This window comes from Olea europaea, chromosome 18, assembly GCF_002742605.1.
Source record: "Olea europaea var. sylvestris chromosome 18, O_europaea_v1, whole genome shotgun sequence".
NCBI lineage: Eukaryota > Viridiplantae > Streptophyta > Magnoliopsida > Lamiales > Oleaceae > Olea > Olea europaea.
In genome coordinates, this window is record NC_036254.1 from 11482587 (window position 1) to 11502309 (window position 19723).

A 19723-nucleotide genomic window follows, 5' to 3' on the forward strand; every position below is an offset into this window, starting at 1 on the left:
ATGCAACCGAACTATCTCCTTAATGACTATTGCTGCCACAAAAGGAGCTGAAAAAGGATGTTTAAGGCCCACAAAATGTCCATACTTACTTAAGCGATCCACGACGACCAAAATCGAGTCAAACCCGTCTGACTTTGGCAGTCCTTCAATAAAGTCCATGGATATATCATCCCAAACTTTCTCTGGTACTGGTAACGGTTGAAGCAGTCCTGTCGGAGTGAGGGTCGAGTACTTGTTCTACTAACACGTTGCCTAGGCCACCACATAATTTCGAATATCGTTCTTCATGCCTTTCCAATAAAACGTGGCAACAATCCTTTTGTATGTTTTAAGGAATCCCCCACAGCCACTGATTTTGCTATCATGTCATTCTTGCAATGCCAACATTACAAATGGAGAACCCTTGGGTAAGGCGAGTCGGTCACGATATAACAGAGTACCCTGAACCAACGCAAACCCCGGGTGTGACGTTAGGTCAACTTGTAGTGCTGTGTGGATCTAGCCCAATTCTGAATCCTCTTTCACCGCCTTTTCTAACTCAGCTTGTTGTAAAACAAATGGCATACTAAGTGCAATCCCTGTCGTAGCCAATTCAATTCAGGATAAGGCCTCGGCTGCCTTATTTTCCAATCTCAGCTTGTACTCGATGTTAAAGTCATACCCCCATAACTTAGTCAACCACTTCTGATATTCCGTACTTGCCATACGCTACTCAAGAAGGAATTTGAGACTCTTCTGATCAGTTCAGACTATGAAATGCATTCCAATTAGATAGTGCCTCCACTTTTAATCGGTAAATACAACTGCCATCAACTCTCTCTCTCTCTCGTAAATAGACTTGTTCGTAGCCAATTCAATTCAGGATAAGGCCTCGGCTGCCTTATTTTCCAATCTCAGCTTGTACTCGATGTTAAAGTCATACCCCCATAACTTAGTCAACCACTTCTGATATTCCGTACTTGCCATACGCTACTCAAGAAGGAATTTGAGACTCTTCTGATCAGTTCAGACTATGAAATGCATTCCAATTAGATAGTGCCTCCACTTTTAATCGGTAAATACAACTGCCATCAACTCTCTCTCTCTCTCGTAAATAGACTTGTTCCGAGCTCGAGGAAGAAGAACTTGGCTGAAGTAAGCAATAGGCCTCCGGTGTTGCATCAAATACCCCCAAGCCATGATCAGATGCATCAGTCTCAATCACGAATGGCTTGGAAAAATCTGGAAGTCCTAATATAGGAACCGAAGCCATAGCCTTTTTTAGGCTTACAAAAGCAGCTTCCGCCTCGTTCATCCAAAATTATCCTTTTTCGGTTGTTGCGTAAGTGGCCATGCTATTCTTCCATACCCCTCTATGAACCTCCGGTAGTATCCTGTTAGACCAAGGAACCCCCATAACTCCTTAAGTGATTTAGGTCGTGGCCATACTGTCATGGCCTCCACTTTAGACATATCTACAGCTACTTCTTTTCCTGAGATTATTTAGCCAAGGTACTCCAGCTCTTTTTGGCCAAACAAGCACTTTTTTTTGTTAGCAATCAGATGGTTATCCACTAACTGCTGCAATACCCATCTCAAATGCCCCCGATCTTCTTCCACCGTTCGGTTATAGACTAAAATGTCATCGAAAAAGACCAATACAAATCTCCGTAGCTGTTTCCTGAAGATGCCGTTCATTAGTGACTGGAAGGTTGCAAGTGCATTTTTCAGGCCGAACGGTATGACTAGAAATTCATAGTGACCCTCGTGAGTGCGGAATGCAGTTTTAGGGATGTCCCCTGTCTTCACCCGAATTTGATGATACCCAGATTTCAAGTCAATTTTTGAAAAAATGGTCGAACCGTGTAACTCATCTAAGAGCTCATCAATGGCGGGAATTGGAAACTTATCAGCAACTGTAGCTTTATTTACTGCCCGATAGTCCACACAAAACCTCCAACTTCCATCTTTCTTCTTAACCAAGCGCACTGGGCTCGAAAATGGGCTCGTGCTATGCTGAATAATTCCTGTAGCCAACATCTCCTGCACTAACCTTTCGATCTCATTCTTTTGAAAATGCGGGTATCCATATGGTTTCACACTAATGGGGCCTATTCCGGGGTGTAGATTGATGGCATGATCATGATCCCACTGAGGGGGCAGCTCAATGTTGTTCTCGAAAACGGCAGAAAACTCCTTCAATACCTCAATAATGATCTCCGGTGGTTCCAGTATCCCTCCTTTGTCCACAATAGTAATATTACCTAGTTCCAATAAGAGCCCTTCTCCTTGCTCTCTAAATGTTTTTAGCATGGTCTTCAGTGATACTGGTGTTCTACCAAGACTTAGGTCCCCTTGGAGAGTCACTGTAGTTCCTGTCAGGTTAATGGACATCGTCAGCGTGTTCCAGTCCACTTGCATTTTCCCTAATTTCTACAGCCATTGCATCCCTAGTATGATATCTAAATTCCCTAATTCCAGAGGTAAGAAATCCTCTACCACCGTCAGGTTCTGCAACTTCAATGGTATCTACTTGCAAATGCCTTCCCCTTTTACAGTAAGGCCGGTTTCCATAATCACCCCATAACTCGGAGTGCTCGATAGAGGAAAGCCGAGGAAAGCCAAGCTGCTGGACAATTTCTAAACTGATGAAATTATGGGATGCTCCACTATCTATAGGAACCACGACTTCCCTTTGGCCCAACTTCCCCTTCAACTTCATAGTGCCCAGTGTTGTAAGCCCCACAACAGAATTAATAGACAACTCAATAGCCTCGCTCTCTTCGCTTGCTCCCTCTTCGCCATCTCCAATCAAGTTTTGGTCGTCGCAGCCGTCAGCACCTTGCGCGTCCCCGCCATCCGAGACTGCTTCCATCTCCTTTACTACGAGCACTTGGAGCTCCTTATTCTTACACCTGTGGCCAATTGTAAATTTTTCATCGCATCGATAGCACAAACCTCTTTCATGCTTCGCCTGTACTTCGGCATCTGTAAGTCTCTTGAAGGAAGGGATATTTTTCTGAAATGGTACTGGGCTTGCTATACGGGTTGGGTTATATTGAGGGGTATAGTGGGTTTGGTTGTTGGGTTGAAACTTTGGGGTGGATTTTGGTTAGAGTAAGCACAGGATTTAGGTTTTGGTGGGCCTAGACTCCATTGGCCCACTTTAGTAACCCAATTCCTTTCTTCCACCATCTGGGCTATCTCCATCATCTGTTCCAACCCCACCAGTCTGTGTAATTGGACCTCTGCCCCTAATTCTAGCTTCAATCCGTTCATGAAACTTCCTTCCAGCACCTCCTCCGACAAGTCGTTCAATGGTGGAGCCAGCGTCTCAAACTGCCGACGATAGTTCCTTACAGTGGTCAATTGCCGAACTGCCAAAAATTGAGCACACAGCATCCCCTCCTATGACGCTCGAAATCGTCGAAGCAACCTTACCTTCAGTTCTTCCCAATTCAAAATCGACCGTCGCTTCTCATCCCATTTTACCCACACTAAAGCTTCTCCGTCCAGACATACCACAGCGGCATCCATCTTTTCTTCTTTTGTCATCCTATTAATCCCAAAGTACCTCTCCACCCTGAAGATCCACCCGTCTGGATCCATACCATCAAATACCAGCATATCCAGTCGCCTGATGCGCGACTCTCCTTTACAAGTCCCCAAGGCACCGTCTCCCTCATATTGACTTCCAGTTGGTCTCGATTGGACTAGCCTGGATTCTGCAGATGATGCTGGTTCCTTAGCCACCCTTTGTCCTTGCAATCCCTCTCTTGTTTTGTCCACTTCTGCAGTAGCATATCCATTTTTTCCATTAGGCCTGATTGCATGGATTGAAATTCTGGTTTGGCGCTCGTGATGATTACCGTCCACCTTATGTTCTAACTCATTCATCGTTCTGCCAAGGTCATGGTTGTGCTATGAAATGGGTGCTCTAATACCAAAATATGTTAGATACCAAGAGTAAACGGAGAAGAAAAACAGGAAATATGAAGGAAATTGTATTGAAATTGATTGAATGGAAAATTACAGCTCAAGAAAAACATAAGAGGCCATTCGAGAGGGCCATACTCTCCTAATATTCCTTTCCTCTCAATGATTTCTGATGCCCCTGACTCCCACCAAATACTCTATTTATAACACCCCTTGTGTAACTAACTCCAGCCTAGTCACTAATTCATAACAAATTTTGTTATTCCATCTTTCTTGGTCCTTCTAGAATAGGTATGTTGAATCGGGGGCCTATCAGTATTTCAATAAAATAGATCTTCCTCTTGAACGACAAAGTACAGTGGCTAAGTTGGCATTCGTCAGGTTTAAGGAAAAACTAAACATAAAAACAGCAATATGGAGAAGACCACATTCATTCAAAGCAAGAAATTAACTTACGGGGATAACAAAAATCTTTCAGAATGATATGGAGAGAGTGTCAACAAGCCTTTTCCAAGATGGACAAGACCTTGAGCAATCCGCACCTGCACAAGTAACGAGGCAAATTATTATGACCTACAAGCAATATTAGTCCATTTTAGATGCCCATGAAGAATATATATATTTCTGCAAAAGTATTAAAATCAAAACCTTACACAGAAAAGAAGGCTGGGAAATGTGTCGTAAAAGGTTGATAGATTCCGAAGACAGCCAGCTATTTTTGCATTGTTGGTTCCAGCACCTATTAAACCCAAAGCAATGATGGCAGTCTGCACAATTAAGAAACAAAAATAGATATCCAAGTTTTTAGATCATGCAATTATATGATTAGTAATATCAAATTGCACAATAGCCCGTCTTCGTAACACATTACCATTGCAACTTCCCTATCTCTATCTTGGCTGAGCCTTCTTAATGTGTCTATGACTTTAACCTGTTGAGATCACCCATCAAAAAAAAAAAAAGTTATAAATGCAAATAGACTTGGAAACTTCGAGCACACAATGACCTTCTCTGGAATAAATGGAATGACATTTATCTATAAAATTTTCCCAAAAATGCTTTTAAACCTCATGGACAAGTGGATCCTTATGACAGAAAGCAGAAACATGTTAGTCTGCAACTTCTAAAGAATGATGTGGTGATGTTTCAGTGGTTCTTTTGACTCTATATGTCAAGCAGTATAAATATAAATTTTCTCCATTCAGCATCATCATGGAATGAGATGGATGTTCACATCTAAAACATAGCTAATGGGGTATTTGGAGAATCTAAGGGTAGAAAGCCATCTAACAACCATGTTCACAATAGGCCCAAATGGTAGTTAAGACAAAGAGTGCAGCAATTTGGACCTTATCGATCCACCGTGTTTCTCAATAGGAGGTTCTCTACCCTTAGATTATTTTAATACCTCGTTCACTATGTTTCAAATGCTATCATCCATCTCCTTCCTTGATGATGCCAAAATTGAAAATTCTATTTATATTCTTGACCTGTTGAGCCTAAATACATAGTTCGAAAAGATATATTTAACTAGAGACATTTTGCACATATTGGGTTTGTCAAACTCCATTATAAATGTACATATTAATTATACTAGAAGAATTTTGGTTTCGGAAGTGGGAGAGGCTATGAAAAGGATGAGCATATCAAATCCAATTGACTTAGATGGAATTCATTTCGAGGTGGATATTTTTTGATTGAAAAAATTGTTTAATTAGGCTTAGAGTACAACGATGTCAGTGTAACGGAGAGAGAGTGGTATGATGACTAGTTATAAGAATGATCGAGATATTCAAGATTGTGTTGTATTAAGCTCGTACCAATGGGAGATGGTGATTGAGCATAAATTAGGGTCTACCTAAAAAGTGATTTGCTATAGAATCCATTCACCTGCTTAGGATATTGATGACAAAGTAGAAAGAGAAGAAACTAGATTCTTAAATTTTTTTCAATTATTATTTAGAAAATGCCTATGATAGAGTGTCCAGGAAAGTTCTATGAAAAGGAAATTCTATTAGAAGCATAAAATTATTATGGAGATCTATGATCGAGTGGTCATGAGTATGAAATGTAGATGTAGAAGTAGAGAATTTCCTGTATGGTTTCATCAAGGGTACTACCTGAACTTCTTTTAGCATTTCTCATGGATGAGTTTACTAGACATATACAAGATGAGGTTCCCCGGTATAAGTTATTTGATATAACATAATTCTGTTAGATGATTAGGAGGGTTTAAATTGCAAGTTAGAACTCTGGAGGATAAAATAGTCCTTTCAATACATGAAATGTCCTTATACGGAAAGTACGAACTAAGATGATAGCAATCACTATCTATGATTCTCAGACTCTCCATTTTGGAGGAAGTCCCATGTCGACACAACATGACATGGAGATCCGGCTCTAATCCTCCATATACGAGGAGGATATGGCCAGAAACATGGGAAGGAGAACGTCATGGGAGGTAGCAGGTTGATGTTGCAATGTTTGCATGGAGATAAGAAAGAGACGTTGCTGGTCGATAGTGAAATAAAACCCAATGTTGCAAATAAAAAAGTGACTTCATAGAGACCTGGCTCACAGTTTATAAAGCATTAAAAGTGACTTTTAACTGTCATTGTTTGAAAAAAAAAAAAGGAATAGTGATGCCTAATTTTTAAGCAATGAAGTTGATTGAGACACAAAACCAAGCAAACTTTTAAGTAATGAATACCAAGCCCTTTTAATGCTACACTTATCTCCAATTGAATTCAAATTTAGCCCTGACTGATGTTCATTATTTGGTAAAAATAAAGTTTTGAATGTTGAATGTTTAGAGAATGTGGTTAAAAAGTAGAGAAAAGCTTTAGATTTACGTGCAAAATATTTTATTGTGTAAATGTATAATTGAAAATGCGTGTATAAAATAAAGAGTTTTGAAATAATGATTGTCAAACGGAGACTTATAGAATCAATAAGCCAACTCAATAGTAACCTATGAAAAAATTATAATTTATATCTTCCTTAAAAATACAGTGTGTTACTGCTAAAAGAAGGATTACCTTTGGATTAGATATACAAAGAAGACCTAGGGCCAATGGAACCGCAGTTCTAATGTTGTGATTGCCATACTGCAAAAGATGCTCTAGCGAACGAATAGCCATCTCAAGGCCCAATTCCTCAGCCATTGCTACCATAGCAATACCAAGTACAGCGGGACCCTGGTACTTTTCACCGTTTTTAAGATGTTCACACGCATGAAGGAATTTTTGCACCTGAGATAGAGACTATTAGCAACTTATACAAGATAACAGCTTACCCTCTGAATGCAACTTCAAAAATTTATAACCTTGAGAGCATCCCCGGTTCCAGCATAGGCACAGGAGATCAGGGTCATGTAACAATATTTTCCAATTTTTTCATTAAATGTCTCTAAAAGCGTAGTAGCTCTAGCATTCACATTGTCCTGTCAGATGAAAAATAAATCCTAACGAAGTATGATCAGAGTACTCAATCTACATATTGCAATATTCAGTTTCAAACTGAAAACAAGTAATGTGCATTGCATGCCTAATGATAGTGACTAACATCATGCCAATAATAGTTTCTATATAATGCCCAAAGTAATACAAGGATTTGACACAGAATATGACTATTGGATTGTTAACAACCAAAGAAGCTAGTAATCATGGTAACCTGCTTCCCAAGATACAGAAGACCAAGACCAAGAGGCAAGAGACAAAAGAGGGGCTCCCCCAGATCTGATGCATTTCGTTTCTTTAAGGTTAAAGATATTGTTTCAGCAAAATATTCGCTGCAGGAACCCAAATAGACCAGGCCAAGAGAGACTGCGGAGAAGGCAATGACATCCAGAGATTCCTTAGAATCTTCAAGTATCGAGTTTAATATAATGCTTATCTGAAAAAGAAAATGTCACATGTAAGCAAAAGTAGAACATCACAAGACAAGAAAATAGAAAGTCATGGCCAAAAAGATATGAGCTACTCAACAACGTTTCAAAACGTTGACAAGTAAAGTAATTATCATCTAAAGCAATCAATACTTCCAATAGTTGGACTAATTATGGAACTCACTTCCTTATCTTGAGAACCTGCATTCGCAATGCCTAAGCCCATTATTGCACCTATTCTAATAGAAGACTCTTTATTGTGTACATAATCAGCTAAAAGATAACAATTCTTGTTGACTCTGCAATTCAGAATACCAACTCCTAGCAATGCACCCGCAATGATGTGAGTGTTGGTACTATGTATGTACTTGTCAATTTGAGCGAGTCCATAGTCAACATCCCAAAGCAAAATCATACCCTACGGTGACAAAAAAAAAAAAAAAATCATTAGAATCACATGTGGAAACGATATAATAAACAAAAAAGATTGAACATAAGAATAATTTTATGTATTTCTTGTATATATTTCAAATGTATACAACGTCTTAATTTATAAATACAAGTGGGGTAAGGGGAAAGGAAAGAAATCTCCTACATAAGGAGGGATGCAGCTTACCAAATTACAGTCTACTTAATTATGGAAAAACTAAATATGGGAAAAAGTCTAAATATGGTAAAAGAATAAATTAAAATGCAATCTATAGGGTTTCTACACTCTCCCTCAAGCTGGATGGTAAATGTTAACCATATCCAACTTGCGAATGAAGTCTTCAAAACTTTGTCAAGGTAGCCCTTTTATAAACATGTCTAAAGTTTGTTCTTTTGTAGGAACATATGTCATGCAAATAACCCCATCTTCAGCATTTTCTTTGATGAAGCATCTGTCTACTTCAATGTGTTTAGTTCGATCATGTTGAATCAGATTAAGAGAAATATTGATGGCTACTTTGTAATCACAGCAAATCTTGATTAGAAGCTTTACTGTGGCTTGTAGTTCTTCCAAAATTTTCTTTAACAATAGTCCTTCATATATTCTTTGGGCAACTACTCTATATTCCGCTTCCACTCTGCTTCTTGCCACTACATTCTATTTTTTACTTTTCCAAGTTATCAAGTTTTCCCATACGAAAGTGCAGTAACCAGTGGTTGATCTCCTATTGTCTATAGAGCTTGCCCAATCCACATCTGTGAATATTTATACTTGTTCTCACTCTTCTTGAAGAAAAACCCTCTTCCAAATGAGCTTTTGAGAAATTTGAGAATTTTGTCTATTGCTTCTATATAAGTTTCCTTTGGTGAGTGCATATGTTGACTTACCACACTTATTGCAAAAGCAATGTCTGGTCCAGTATGATATAGGTATATCAATTTTTCGACTAGTCTTTGGTATCTTTCACAAGAGAATTTCCACCCTCTTCTATTCTCCCTATATCAATAGGTGTGTCGCATGGCCAGCAACCAAGCATGCATGTTTCGGTCAGGAGATCATGGACATATTTTCTTTGTGACACGCTAATACCTTTTTTGATCTTGCTACCTCCACTCCTAAGAAGTATCTCATTTGTCCAAGTCTTTCACTTCAAATTCAGTAGCTAGACTTTTCTGGAGTCTTTCCATCTCAACTGTGTTGTCTCCCTTTAGGATTATATCATCCACGTATTTAATTAGAATGGTCTTCCCATTTTCTGATTGTTTGAAGAACATAGTGTGATATGATTGTCATTTGCAAATCTATCGAACCATGCTCTCAGAAATTGTTTAAAGCCATAAATGATTTCTTGAGTTTACATACTAAATTTTCTTCATTCCTTTTACAAAATCCTAGTGGTAAAGTCATTAAGACCTCTTCCTCTACTTCCCCATTTAGAAATGCATTTTTAATGTCAGTTGTTGAAGAGGCAAATCCAAGTTGGCTACCAGAGACAATAGGACACGAATTGTATATAATTTTGCCACTACTGCCAACGTTTCTGTGTAGTTAATGCCATAGGTTTGGGTATATCTTTTTGCAACCAGACGAGTTTTATATCGCTCAATTGATCCATCAGATTTATACTTCACATTAAAGACCCATTTGCAACCCAAGAATTTCTTCCCTCTCGGTAGATCTCTCAACTCCCATGTGCCATTTTTTTCTAAGGCCCGCATTTCCTCCATTATTGTTTCCCTCCGTTTGGGAACTTTTAAGACTTCCTGAATACTCCTTGGAATTTCTGTACTATCAAGATTAGATGTAAAAGTACGAAATCCTGAAGATAGAGCATTATAAAATATGAATTTTGAGATAGGGTGGAGAGTATATGACCGAGTTTGTTCCTGAGAGCAATAGGCAAGTCTATGTCTGGAGGTTCGAACTCATGAGACTTATGAACATCTGGAGCCATCATCGGTTCTAATTCTCTTGGTACTTCAAATGTGGGATTCTCCTTTGATTTTGGCCTCCTTGAGTAAATTAACATGTCCCTGTTATTGTTTTTCTACATCTCCCCCTGAGTTCAAGTTTGTCTCTATACATGGCATAGTAAAACAGGGTGGTATGAAATATTCAGTGATTGTGGTGGGCTCAACAGAGATATCAAAGTCTAGGAACCGATCGTCACTCAAATTCTTCCCCTGAAGAGAGGTTTTTTGAAAGTACGGTGTTTTCTCAAAGAATGTAACATCAAGACTAACAAGTGTTTTCTTGGTTACTGAATCATAACATTTAAAGCCCTTTTGAGTGGGTGCGTATTCAAGGAGGACGCACTTAATTGCACGAGAATCAGGTTTGCTCTTATGATGGGAATAAATGTGGACAAAGGCAGTACAACTAAACACTTTGAGAGATATGTTCGAGTTAAGCCAAGAATTACGAAAAAATTATAAAGTCTTTGAATAGGTGATTCAAATAAGAAAGTACGGCTAGGCATTCGATTGATAAGATAGGTTGATGATAAGATAGTATCTCCCCAAAACTTTTTTGGTAAATTTGTGGTAAACATTAAGGTACAAACAACGTCAAGAAGGTATCTGGTTTTCATTCGACAATCTCATTTTGTTGTGGGCATTACCACACGAACTTTGATTGATTATCCCAATGCATTTGTAGATAGTCTCGCAAAGTAGTATTGAAATATTTAGTACCATTATCTATTCGTACGATTTGAATTTATGTTTGGATCATTTGATGAACATACTGAATATCGAACGGATGTCAATTTTTTCTTTTATTAGGTAAACCCAACAAACAAAAGTATGATCATCTATAAACGTGACAGCCTCTTTGGTATGAGTCCGATTAGGAACCTATGAAGGGCCCCCATAGATCGAAAAGTAGTGCGTCGATTTGCAAGTTAACAAATTTTAAAGTCAATAGTTGTTTTATTCGAAAATATAGACAGAAACATGCCTTATGTATTGGAAGTTAGGATGACTCATTCTATAATGTCACAATATAATATCACTATCCCTAGAGACAAACATAGAAGTAGTAAAGCCCCTCACATTCTTTAGCACTATCAATTGTCTTCCTCTATGGTAAGTTTTGAAATATACAGTGAGATTGAGAAAATTTAGCGGAGCAATTGGACTCTTTAGTTAATTGATGACAAATAACAGATTGTAAGACAAGCTTGGGACATAAAGAACAGATTTTAGAGTTATAAACTCAAAGATACGAATACTTCCTTTTCCTGCAACTGATAAGAGAGATCCATCTACAATCTTAACTTTGATATTGCCGGCACGAGATGAGTACAAGGAAAATAGGTGATAAGAATATGTTATGTAATCGGAAGCACCTGAATCAATAATCCAATGAGTTTTATATTTTGAGGAGATATTTAAGGCTTTCAAAAACTACCTTATGGGCTAATGAGCTGGAAGGACTATGTAAGATGGCTTGGAGTTCGAAGGCTTGAAAAAATATGATAGAGTTGTTCTAATTGCTCACTGTTGAATGCTCCACTTTTTATTTCTTTGGAGTTCCTTATTTGATTGGATGAAACTTGGTAGCCACGATTTTTAACATTTTGTCTCGATTTCCAATCTATGGGCTTCTCATGTATGTCCCAACAAATATCTTCTTTGTGTCCCGATTTATGATAGTGTTCACACCAAGGTCATCCCTTTCATTATTTTTTGCCCGACTCATGTGTTGCTCCTTTTGATGAATATGTAAATCCAGGTCCAAATTTAGAAGACCCAACAACTCCAAAATTGCCCAATCCAGCATTAGGCCCAAAATTATTAAATTTCGACCCAATAGCACATGACCCAATTTCCTGCCATGGAAGATGATTTCCAAATCCAATCGACAGGAGTGCCGTCTACATCACCGGCCATCACCATCTTCATCATCACTTTCCAGCAATTTTCCTCTCACCTTACCTCGGTGAACACATGGGGTTAGAGGACAGTAGATGGCAACCTAAAATTCTCTCCCTCACATCGTCAAGTTCCCAATTGAGACCTGCGAGGAACTCATACACGCGTTCGTTTTCAAGCTTTTTCTTGCACTTGACACTATCTCTTGGGCATTCCCACTCTTCTTCGCCACTGAGATCGAGCTCCTGCCAAAGAGAGGTCATTTCCAAATAATAATCGGTAATGTCCCTTCCCTCTGTTTAGTTTCCTACAGCCATGTTTTAATTTCAAAGATTTGGAAAAAAAATTTGAGTCTAAGTACATTTCCTTGATAGCTTCCCATACATCTATAAGAGTAGGCAGGAAGAGGTACCTTTTTCCTATTGACAGCTTCATCGAATTCACCGGCCACTCCATGACCATTGAGCTCTCGAAATTCAATTTTTGCATAAAAGCGGCTTTTGTTGGCTTCTTAGTTTCTCCGATCAGGTAATCGAGCTTTCCTTTACTGTCAATAACCAATTTAATAGATTGGGCCCATTCCCTGAAATTTCTTCCATTCAACTTTTCCACTATGAGTTGAAATGAAGCATTCTCTCCTCTAGTCGAGCCAATTGCAAAATTGATTTCTACTTCACTATGGAGGACTCAGAAGACATTGAGCTTTTATTGTTGATGGGGACTTTCATCGTTATGTCCAAAGCTCTAATACCATGACTACAAGAATAATTTTCTGTATTTCATGTATATATTTCGAAATGAAAGAAATCTCCTACTTAAGGAGGCATGGAAATTACCAAATTACAGTCTACTTAATTATTGGAAAAAAAAATTAAGCGCTCGTTTGGCTCCCATTATTTGAAATTTCAATGGTTGAAATAGTGTTTTATTAAAGAATGTGTGGTTAAAAATAAAAAAAAAGTTTTGGGATTATATGTAATATTATTTTATTGGATAATGTGTGATTGATAAGAAGAAAGAGAAAAATGAACTATAATTTTAATAGAGGCCAAACATGGACTAAATGTGGGGAAGTCTAAATATGGTACAAGAATCAACTAAAATGCAATCTGTAGAATTTCTACAAAGGTACACACCAGACTTGCTGTAGCACTAGCCTGTCCATGTTCCTTGTTTTCTAAAACCCAGCTTGTAGTAGAACCAACACTTGATGCTTCCAGTGGACCAATCATCAGCTTATCCTGCACACATATAAGAGTGTAGAGACTGGCCAACCCTTTCTATCTCTTTGAAGACAAACCCTAACCATTTTGATAGAAATTGTTCTTACTTGACCAAAGCCAGCATTTACAAATGCATTGACAAATGTTACTGCCAAGTTCTCTCTGCCAGAATCAACAATTTTCCTATCTCCAGCTCGCGCATCAAGTAAATGGGACTAAGAGATCCAACAAAATAGTAGAAACGTAAAACTTCTCCCTTTTTATGATGAAGGATGGATGGAAAGAAAAACTTAAAATTGCATAGCTGTTGATGCCAAACCCAAAAAGGTGGTATATAAAAGGAATAGAGCATGATGCATTTAAATACAGAAGCCAAGGACACAAGAACTCTGAGAGTGACAATAAAGAAATTTATTGGAAAAGAAAGGGATAGACGCAAAAGGCCGTAACTTAAGAAGTTAGCACAAAATGAGCAGTGGACAAGAGGAATCTAGACCTTGTAAATATCTTCAGGAGATTTGGGCTCCATGACCTCTATATCGCGAGCAAGTGTAAGAAAACCTTCACGCAATTTAGCATTGTTAATAATTTGTTGCAGACTCTCCATTTCTTCATCTTCTTCGCACATTTCATCATCAAGTTCAAAAGTAACACCCTGTAGTACAAAATTGCATTCATCAAATTAAAATTTAACCACAAAAAATGTGTGGATTAATTCTTCCAGCATTGCAACCAGTGGCTCAATCCATATCCACAACACTAGACTGAAGCACTAGAACAAGCCCATTGATAAAAGTCATTATGTCCGACTCTAATTGTAATTTAAAATCACAACGGTAAAAACAAGGGAATTTAACACTCCAAACTTGTAAAATAACTGGAAACAATAGTTAAAAGAAACAATTATGACCTTGTTCACAACCTGTGTGCTCCAATTATGATGCAATGAGATACAACGGGCTACAAGTACCCACACTACCTTATTTCAGTTTTTTTAATGATGGGCCTCTGGATGGGATTTGATCCGAAATTTAATGAAAAACAAACATCTTTAGCATAGACCAAGTGGAGATTTGAGATCTCACATGAGCTGTTATAATAAGCCCTCATATGCCACCATCAATTGACCAATCAACATGTCAGCTCTAATTCAGAGGGTAACCTCCAATTGATGACACAATATCTGCTTATTAATAAAAAATGGCAGTGCATCTGACAGAAACCAGATTTCTACAGATCTTACATGGCGAGCAAGGATGTAGCAGAACTGTTGCTTCTTCAGCAGATCATTGCAAGATGTAAAAACCTCCTTTACATACTGCAAACCAATACACCTATCAGGTCCGCATCCTAATCAAAGGTAAAAGGAAACAATGCTTTTTTCTCTATAAAATTTAGACAGGTGTGTAATAATTGATATTGAGGGTATAATCCACATTGATAAAGTATAAATATAACCAACATATAAAGACTTAGGTTACTCCTCTTAACAACGTTCGCATGTCAAAATGGAACCACCATGTCTCAATATGGTATCAGAGGCCCACAAGCTCACATGAGCAATTAAGTCCCTTTAAAGATGGAACCCAAGTCTTAATACTTGGAGTCAATAATTTTTGTATCTAACTTGAGATCATGGAAGTATGCATTTCATAACCAACAAACCTGCATCTCATCAAGGTACAAAGCAATCTGCAGTGCTCTATGAAAATCTTCAAAATTCATATAAATTCTATATGCAAAATCCAGAATGAGACTGGTCTCTTGATGATATCTGAAAAGATTGACCGATGAAAATTGGATAACATCACCATTCATTTGTATACTTAAATTTAAATATAGGAGAAGATGAAAATGACATAATCAAGACTGAGAAATAACTGTATAACATCACCATTCATTTGTATACTTAAATTTAAGTATAGGAGAAGATGAAAACGACATAATCAAGACTGAGAAATAACTATTTAATGAGAAGGATAAAAAAATCATACCTCAACATCTTTTTTTTTTCTGGAAAAGATAAAAGATTGTATATTTATCTAAACATTTCCATTTTGTACCTCTAAAATGTAGTGAATGACGGCCCCTATATTTCCTTCTAGCGAATGGTAAACAGAGACATGTGGAACTTGTATTTGGATTCAAACTTTAAGTCTAACATTGTTGGAGTATGGGTTGCTAATGAAAAAAAAAAATCAAATGATTAAAATGGATCTCGAAAAGAGATGACAACTCAGTTTGAGATAATTTGAGACAACCATGGAGAAGCATTCGAAAAATCAACCCCCAAAACTAAGAAATTATAGTTTCTTCTTCAAAAAAGGAAAAAGATTATCAAAGTTATGATGTTAGAAAATTTTCTTTATTTTCCAAAAATAACACCTTAGCAAAAAACAAATCAAATTTTAAGATGCTTTATATACAGTCCTCATTATGGATTGTGATTAATTGATATCTTCAATAAAAGGGTAAAGGTGTGCAGAAAGATGTCCTCCAGTTTTATGAATTACACCCATCTAATCGTTGGAAGTACATCAAATTTTGATGTAATGAAGATGCAGCAGATCTATTGATAATCTGTCCTCAGTTTTTGATATTGCACATAAGATGGTTAACCCATTGGTTAGTAAGCACCATTTCTTCGTATTCACCCTTCTTATAGGATGATCTATTTGTCTACCATGTTATTAGCAATCTTACAATGTCTAACAACCACCACCTCCCGAAAAGTTAAAAAAGAAACAAGCATTACATATACCCCAGGACAAAAACAGAAACCTGTCACTCCCTTAGAAAATTTATTTCTTCAAAACTACTTCTATATGGGTCTGTTTGGAAAATATTAGATTATTCTAAGGACAAGGTTGATTGGTTAATTGATCTACCTATAATCTAAAGAAATACTGGAAACAAGGCTTATTCAGGTGACTTGGTTTCACAGGGTGCCTTTCTTATTGGCACAAAAAGGGACACTGTGCGACAGTTGTCTGCTCCGCTAGACTACTTTCCGCATTTTCTCGGTCGCGTCGAGACGAAAGAAAATTTGATTACAATTTTGTAGAAAGCTTACAATAGAGAATTTGAATACAATGAAAGTAAATTGAATATTGATTGATGAAAACTAAACATTACATTTGACAAAAGCAGAAAATTACAATTGTTGGTGCAAGGGACGGACACCAGTGAGTTTGAAAATTTTTTTAATGACTAATACCCCCTATAATAGCATTCGGAACAAAAACTTAAGTGATATGAGTAGACGTTTAAAAGACGAGGAATCATACTAAATATTTACTAATATCAGGACTATTTTACAACTGAAATAACTATTACAATAAAAAGAAAATTACAACTCAGATTTGAAATAATATTTACAATGTGCGGTCAAAGTTGGGTAAACTGCGGCTGCGATAGTGTCAAGAGGCTAAGTAAAATTGCGGTCCTTGACACTTGGTCTAGTTTTGGATGTTCTCAAATGAAAGCTATAAGCCACCTATTCCACTTCTGAAAAGTGGAAAGATAATTGCTAAGCACTGGAAATTTCATTAACAAGTTGTAACCAGTGATCTTACTATTAGCATGCTGCTCTAACCACCCTAGTAAAGAAAATTTTTCTATAAAAGACGATATAAGGAAAGTTATTTTTGATAATGGTTATCCTCACCAGAATCTACTATATACCCTGACAAGAACAATGATATTCTTAATCAAACACTTAAATTTCATCCGCAACTTCTATAGCATTTGAAACTCCCAATTTTGGTGCCACCATAATATTACAGCTCTGAAGAGTACAAAAAGGACTGATGGAACACACATATGAATACTATGTAAGAAAATGTTGTTGTGCGTGGGATGCATTATTGGAGCCTTGGAGGACGGTGGTGGATTCATATAATGAAAAAATTCTTTATCTCAAGTTGATGTGTCATTGCGAAGCATGCGATTGTGGGGGGATATTTAGTAAGAACTTCTCTTTACAAGGCAATACATTCTGTTGAATATTCCAGAATAATGAAGTTGATTTGGTGGTTATTTGTTACCATATGACATGGGTCCTTTATGGTTATTATATATTGTATTTCCTTATTTGTAGACTTAAAATATAGTAGATAATTTAGCCCTATAAAGGGGTACTGTACTTTTGGTTAAACGTGAACAACATAGCCTTTACCTCTAAAAATTTGTGGCCTCTTCATTCTGTTATTCTTCCCAGCAATATGGTATTAGAGCTTTGGGTTATTTGAGCAACAGAATGAACGAAACAGCCATGACTGGTGCACACAGGGATGAGAATTCGAGGACCTCCACAGGGACCTCTGAAACTATCTCTACAAGTGCACCCACTGCAAATAATCCTCTTTCCCTTACTGCTCTCTGAAAATACTTCTCTTCAACTTACCACCACCCGGCTGAATAGCAGAAACTTTCTCCTATGGTCTCGAGCTGCTCTTATGGTTATCCGTGGTTGTGGTCGCTTGGGATATGTGACTGGAATAGCAATAAAACCAGATGAAAGTGATCCAGCCTTTGCTACCTGGGACGCACAGAACTCCATGGTAATGACTTGGATTGTTAGTTCGATGGAATAAGAGATTAAATAATCCTATCTATATTACTCTACGGCGAAGGAAGTGTGGGATGCATTGATCGTTGCATACTCTGATTTGGAAATCTCTGCCGAATTGTTTGAACTTCGAAACAAAGCACGGAATTTACGCCAAGGAAATCTTGAAGTCACAAACTACTACAACTCTGTAGAAGCTATGGCAAGAGATTGATATGTTCGTTCAGATCGGCTAGGACACTCCAAAAGATGCTGAAAAATATAGGAAACAGGTGGAGAAGGAGAGAATATACGACTTCTTAGCTGGGTTAGTTCCTGAACTAGATGAAGTTAAAGGCAGACTTCTGGGCATCAAACCAACCCCAGCAATTGATGAAATTTTTGCTGAGGTGTGTTGTGAGGCCAACCGAAAAAGGGTAATGCTTGGAGACACCAAGCAAATTTCAGTGGAAAATTCAGCCCTGCCAACTTGAAGCCATGACTCGAATCGCGACACCAGAAGGAATAATTCCTGGTGTGAACACTGCAAAAGGAGCAACCATTCCATAGATCAACGTTGGGCCTTGAATGGGCGACCATCGAATCGAAGGCCAGTGATATGTAATGATGGTCGATCGAGTCAAACCCACCGTGAAGAGAACCCGACATGCAGTTCCTCCAATTTTCAAAGAACCGTAGAACCGCCGACGGCCACTACCCAGTCCGACAGCATCTCTCTCTCTCTCTTACGAAAGCCCAGCTAGAGCAGTTTTACAAGCTTATTACCTCTGCAGCTCCATCCTCTGGTTTATTGGCTGAGAAAGGTAATTACATATCTGCGTTGATGAGCTAGAGTCCGGTCCAACTTTCGATTATTGACTCGGGAGCCACGGACCACATGACGGGTTGTATTTTATTCATACTCACCGTGTTCGGGAAATTATAAAGTGAAAATAGCAGGCGAGTCGCTCTCACCAGTTGCGGGAATTGGAACTATTAAACTTAGTCCAGATGTTGAATTACATTCTGTTTTATATGTTCCAAACCTTTATTGCAATCTCATTTCGATTAGCAAATTGCATTGCAATGTAAATTTTACTGAGTCATTACATATTTTTCAAGACCTGACTTCGAAGAAGATGATTGACAATGCTAAAGAACGTGAGGGACTATACTATTTTTTGGAGGATGCGTACTGGAATAAACAAGTTTAAAATGCAAGTTGTGAATCTACCTCAAGAGAACAAGAAATAATGTTGTGACATCGTCGTCTAGGTCACCCTAGTTTTTTATATCTGAAACATTTATTTCCATTATTGTTTCGTAATAAAGGTATATTCCAATATGATATTTGTCAATTGGCCAAACATTCGCGTTCTTCATTCCCATCTCATGAATATAAATCTTTATTGCCATTTGCTTTAATACAAAGTGATTTATGGGGTCCGTCTAGGATTAAGAATATTACAGGCAAACGTTGGTCATAACTTTTACATATGATCGGGTATGTTGGGTTTACTGGTTACAAGATAAGTCTGAAACTGCACAAACCTTTATAAATTTTACTCTCTACTTAAAACGCAATTTGATGCAAAAGTAAAAATACTTCGAACTGATAATGGAGGGAGTACTTTAATCAAGTTTTGGGAAATTTCCTCAATAACAAAGGCATTTTACATCAGAGTTCTTATGTTATTACTCCCCAGCAAAATGGTATTGCCGAAAGGAAATATCACTACCTCCTAGAAACTGCTAGAGCCCTCATGTTCATTAGTCAGGTTCCAAAAAAAATTTTGGGGGATGCGGTTCTTACCGCTTTCTATCTTATGAACAGAATGCCCACTA

At 37.8% G+C, this 19723-nt stretch overlaps 1 protein-coding gene across 5 annotated transcripts in view; it reads right to left on the bottom strand.

Annotated features, from left to right (window-relative positions):
• The window catches only part of LOC111367453 (26S proteasome non-ATPase regulatory subunit 2 homolog A-like), a 36204-nt gene that overhangs the window by 3614 nt on the left and 12867 nt on the right, over window positions 1–19723 (bottom strand). For 2 of the 5 annotated variants that reach the window (XR_002697824.1, XM_022988336.1), the window contains exons 10-21: window positions 14995–15103; window positions 14573–14647; window positions 13826–13984; window positions 13437–13544; window positions 13243–13347; window positions 7986–8219; window positions 7588–7809; window positions 7241–7357; window positions 6954–7166; window positions 4787–4846; window positions 4564–4682; window positions 4372–4457 (exon numbers count right to left, since the gene is read on the bottom strand). Coding sequence is in view for 3 of the 5 variants with exons in the window: in XM_022988336.1 (XP_022844104.1) it covers window positions 4412–4457; window positions 4564–4682; window positions 4787–4846; window positions 6954–7166; window positions 7241–7357; window positions 7588–7809; window positions 7986–8219; window positions 13243–13347; window positions 13437–13544; window positions 13826–13984; window positions 14573–14647; window positions 14995–15103 (1567 nt within the window). In the remaining 2 variants the exon portion in view is untranslated. The remainder of the gene's footprint in view (window positions 1–4371; window positions 4458–4563; window positions 4683–4786; window positions 4847–6953; window positions 7167–7240; window positions 7358–7587; window positions 7810–7985; window positions 8220–13242; window positions 13348–13436; window positions 13545–13825; window positions 13985–14572; window positions 14648–14994; window positions 15104–19723) is intronic. The other 3 variants (XR_002697823.1, XM_022988334.1, XM_022988335.1) reach the window with 2 other exon arrangements.